Raw genomic sequence first — 4,455 nt, 5'->3', positions numbered from 1 at the left:
TCCTCACAAGGGCAAGTTGCAAACATTCTCACCAAACCAGTCACCCATAAATCCTGTCCACCATTTGCAATAAGTTGGGCATCTACGATGTTTTCTAATTGTTAGGAATTAGATGCCCTAATTCAAAACTAACAAGAGCAATAATAATAATCACGGATGAAGAAAAACAAGCACAAAAAATACAAGATTTATACAGCTTTGCTTCAAAGTGAGACTACATCCTGTCTTCCGCCATTGCAGTAATCCACTATGAAGATGAAATAGTTTACACGAGAAATTTCACACACTCATGTTTTTCTCTAACCTCTCTAAGCCTCTATTGATGATCCTCCTTGATGAAAAACCCTAACAATAGTGCTCCCAAATATAAAGAAAAAACTAGGGCAACCGTAATACAAATGTGAAATCCCCAAACTACCCTTAATGAAACAACAATCAATATATTTTTGACCTTTAGGGGGTTCCGTGCCCTTTGCAATCCCCATGATGACCTTACCGCAAAGGTCGATCCGCGACATAATGATTTGTGTAAGGCGTAAGGTGATAATTAGGCTCCACAACTTAACACTCACCTCCAACTTAAGGGGGAGTGTTAGAAGGTTGGACCAACCCCACCACGCCCACACGAGGTGGCATGATGAGTCATCACACGAGGTGGAATCCTCATCACATGAGGTGGAAGATTTGGTAATCTTCCTTGATTAATGTAATTGATTGATCTTTCTTTGATTGATGTAATTTAGCTAATCATCTTAGGAATTAGATATCTTAATTCCAAACTAATGAGAGCAATAATAATAAACGTAGAAGAAGGAAAAACAAGCACGAAAAAGCACAACAAGGTTCACTTCATTTTTCTTCTTCTGCGATTATTATTGCTCTTGTTAGTTTTGAATTAGGGAGTCTAATTCCAAACACACATATCATTTTTCATTATATATATGTATCACAATTGACCATATTGTAGGTATGCCGGCTAGAACTTACAAGCAGTGTATTTTGAGAGGAAAATCTAGATACATTTATATAAGGTCAGATCTACTAGTACTTATATGTACTAGCGGTAGATTGATCCCCTCTAATCACATGAAGAGGGTGAACGTGACCAATTGCTAGTACACGTACTAATAAATTTGAACTTGATTTATGAATCTATAAAATTTGCATATATCCTAGGTAAAACTTGACCTTTTTTATGTGGTTAGGTAGAGTTGGTGGAAAAAAATAAAGCTAGGAAATGAATCACAAATGACGTTATTCTTATTATTTTCAGTGTGATAATTTGATTATATCGTGTGGTATACAAACAACAACACTAGCAGGCTACGTTATGTATACTCTGAGATCTTCAATTGTAACTCTTTGTTGTAGTTTTGTTAGAGCAATATAGTGAATCTGCCGAACACGTTCTCTGGAAAGATTGAGCAATCTGCCTATCTCCTCGAACGATTTAGGCGTCTCCCCGTTAAATCCGAAGTACAACCTCACAATAGATTCTTCTCTTTCCGTCAGTGTCTCCAGGAGCCTCCCTATATCTCTCTTCATGAACCGTCTCGTCGACATCGATTCTGGTGTGAGCTCCTCCGAACCAGGGAGAATTTCCTACAGTGAGTACAGTAATCAGAAATCGGATGCAGATCAGGAAAAGTGAGGGATGAGAATGAGGATATGATGAAAAAAAATGGGAAAACCTTGGTTGTGATGCTTCCTCGACTGCTTATTGATCGATCCAAGGAGAGGGGGAATCTGGTTTTCTCGATCACCAGCTTCACAATTATCATGCTCATATCGGTCATTTCTGCGATCTCTTGGTGAGTGGGTTCTCGTCCTAATCTTGAACTGAGTAGAGTATTAGCCTCTAAAACCTGAGCCACAGGCCTATGCATGCTTCCCTACACGGCCACAAACTATCGGCAAGATCAGATTTCACAGCAATTTCTCTTGTTCCTCCGCCCCCCTGGAAATTTGTAAATTACAGAGCAAATCACTTACCGGCAATCTGACGATACGGGACTTGGTGGCTATGGCCCTGACAATGGCTTGTTTAATCCACCAGTAAACGTAAGTTGAGAGCTTATTTCCTTTGCTGTGATCGAATCTCTCAGCACCGCGCAACAGACCGATGGACCCTTCTTGAATCAGGTCTTTGAGGCTGAGCCCTCTGCCCAGGTAAGGCATGGCAATGGAGACAACAAGTCTCTTATAGCTTCGGGTGATACGGTCTTTAGCCTCTCTAACCCTCCAAAGCAGCTTCTCCAAGGTCCTCATCTTCATCCCTGCAGCTTCTGCCCATTGAGACATTGTTGGATTACAGTTGGTTGCTAACCGGATTTTGATTCGTGATGCTTCCAGCCTTGCACCTTCCTGCATCAATGGCATTGATCAGGCGCGAATAGTAAGCCCATTCTTTCTTTTTACATTCTTTCTTCCTCTTTCTTTATGCAATTTAAACCTACCCTTGGATTTCGTTAACCTCAAATAGGGCTCTGAGCTCTCGCCGCTGCAAGAGGACAGAGAACGATTTCGTTTTAGGACAATTTTTTTTCACCAATAATTACTCAAATTGATGTGTTATAACGGATGGATAATTCCTTAAAGCATCGTAGGTTATGTATGATCGAGAAGTTTAATGCGGAACAGAGGTCGAATCTTTTCCATATAAGATGAAAGAGAAAGGCACACAGGGTGATCTGTTAAGGATAAGATACCTTGAGATAGAGGGCACACTCCGCCTCTTCTCTTGATGAGAGATACGATGAACGCGTAGACCTTATTTGCAGGACAGGGCGACTTACGGAAACGCCTTCAAATGAGTCCACTGTGAATCTGCCTCTCTTCCGCCTCCTCCCCTTACTCGTTACCTCAACAGTATCCTCCGACTGAAATCCCCGAGGAAATGCCATCTCGCTTAATGCCAGAGCCGACGAAACAGCATCACTCGCTGCTTTGGCTGCGGCATTTGCAAGAGCTACGGCTTGGGAGGCTGCCGCAACTGTTACAGAGTCCTCTGAGAGGAAGGACGAAGATGAGGGAGGGGGTTGCACAGTTTGGATTGAAAGTGAAGACTTGGAAGCTATTGCGTTGAAAGAAACTGAAGGGAGAGTTGGAAAGCAGTTTGAAGAAGCACAGATGGCCATTACAGTCTCTAATCTGCTTCAATCTTGTGCTGGTGGAAGCGGACCTCGTATAGGTACTGAATGTGTTTGCAGATATTTTTTCTTCATCGGACGACTTTTCTTCTCATTCGTAAATCTTTGGAAAATGGAGAAGAAGATAAGAAAATTGAATCCTCTCCAACACATATCATTTTATCACTTGCCAGTGGAGTTAAATCTCGAACTCGTGCTTCATTTTTTACGGTTCTACCTTGTACTTGGCTGCCATTGGTTTAGGATGGGGATTTGCTAGCTAGTTCAATTCTGGTTAGTCCCTTCATAATTTTTTATAATATATTTAAATAGAATATATACTTCAACAGATAATTAACCAAAATAAATATGGTTACTACACTAATAAGTGATTTAATTTAATATTAAAATATATCAATATATTCATTAATTAATAATTTAATGTAGTATTATATTATATTAATTAATGATTATAGTTTATTATAAAATAATATAATAATTATGTGTGAGTATAATAAGTTAAAAATAATAATAAAGTAAAAAAAATAGAAGATGGATTTTTTAAGTAGTATTAATTAATAACATATTTTTAAAAAATTAAAAATGATTAGTTTAATTAATTATAAAAATAGGATAATTAAACCAAAATAATCGATTAAATGCTTTATTTAATAATATTTTAATTACCAATCTTAAAATTTTAATATAGTAATAAATTTAATAAATTAATAAAAATATTATTTTATTAATAACCTAGGATAAATTATTAACAACATATATATAATTAAAACTTAAAAAACATGTTTGAAAATGAACCGAGTTACTTGTAATAGTCCACAATTTACAACATAAAAGCAAACGTTTATGCCTTGGAATATGACAATAAGTTTGTGCCTTTAATATTAAAATCATCAACTAAGGGGGTTAATGGTTGGAAAATAGGTTTTATTAATCCAAAATAAAAATAGGTTAATTAAACCAAAATAATTGATCAAATGCTTGATTTAATAATATTTTAATTACCACAATTGAATCACTAATATAATATAGTAATTAAAAAACAAATAAAATGAATAAATAACGTTGGTTTAATTTTTCCTAACTTATAGGAAAAATTAAATAAACAACATCATCTTCCTCATGGCGTCGATAATGGCAAGGAGACAACGGTGGACCAGCAGGCAATGACGACAAAGGCGACACTTTGACGGTATTCTAGAGGCGACGGTACGTCGGAGGCCTTGCAACAGAGATGCTCTACGACGAAGCGGCGACATGCAACTGTGACGGAGGCCGAGAGTGAGAAGAGAGAGGGAGTGCGAAGACG

General features: G+C 37.5%; 1 protein-coding gene across 1 annotated transcript; it reads right to left on the bottom strand.

Moving 5' to 3' along the window:
- Positions 1–1,271: 1,271 nt before the first annotated feature.
- On the bottom strand, positions 1,272–3,287 carry LOC137957118 (RNA polymerase sigma factor sigD, chloroplastic). Its single transcript, XM_068804840.1, has 4 exons — positions 2,709–3,287; positions 1,993–2,364; positions 1,692–1,892; positions 1,272–1,602 (listed from the first exon to the last, which is right to left on the bottom strand). The coding sequence occupies exons 1-4, from the start codon at positions 3,135–3,137 to the stop codon at positions 1,324–1,326; spliced, it is 1,281 nt and encodes a 426-aa protein (XP_068660941.1). The 5' UTR covers positions 3,138–3,287; the 3' UTR covers positions 1,272–1,323.
- Positions 3,288–4,455: the final 1,168 nt, after the last annotated feature.

Source organism: Aristolochia californica, unplaced genomic scaffold, assembly GCF_029961685.1.
Source record: "Aristolochia californica isolate CCGP_79_NKW_82.1479 unplaced genomic scaffold, dmAriCali1.0.hap1 SCAF_2, whole genome shotgun sequence".
Lineage (NCBI taxonomy): Eukaryota > Viridiplantae > Streptophyta > Magnoliopsida > Piperales > Aristolochiaceae > Aristolochia > Aristolochia californica.
This window is presented reverse-complemented; position numbering and strand designations above follow the sequence as displayed.

Coding starts and splice junctions, on each gene's coding strand:
- LOC137957118 (XM_068804840.1), bottom strand. CDS start 3,137: ATGGCCATCTGTGCTTCTTCAAACTGCTTTCCAACTCTCCCTTCAGTT. Junction 1,893..1,992: donor CCCGTATCGTCAGATTGCCG/GTAAGTGATTTG, acceptor GTGGCCGTGTAG/GGAAGCATGCATAGGCCTGT. Junction 1,603..1,691: donor GAGGAAGCATCACAACCAAG/GTTTTCCCATTT, acceptor TACTCACTGTAG/GAAATTCTCCCTGGTTCGGA.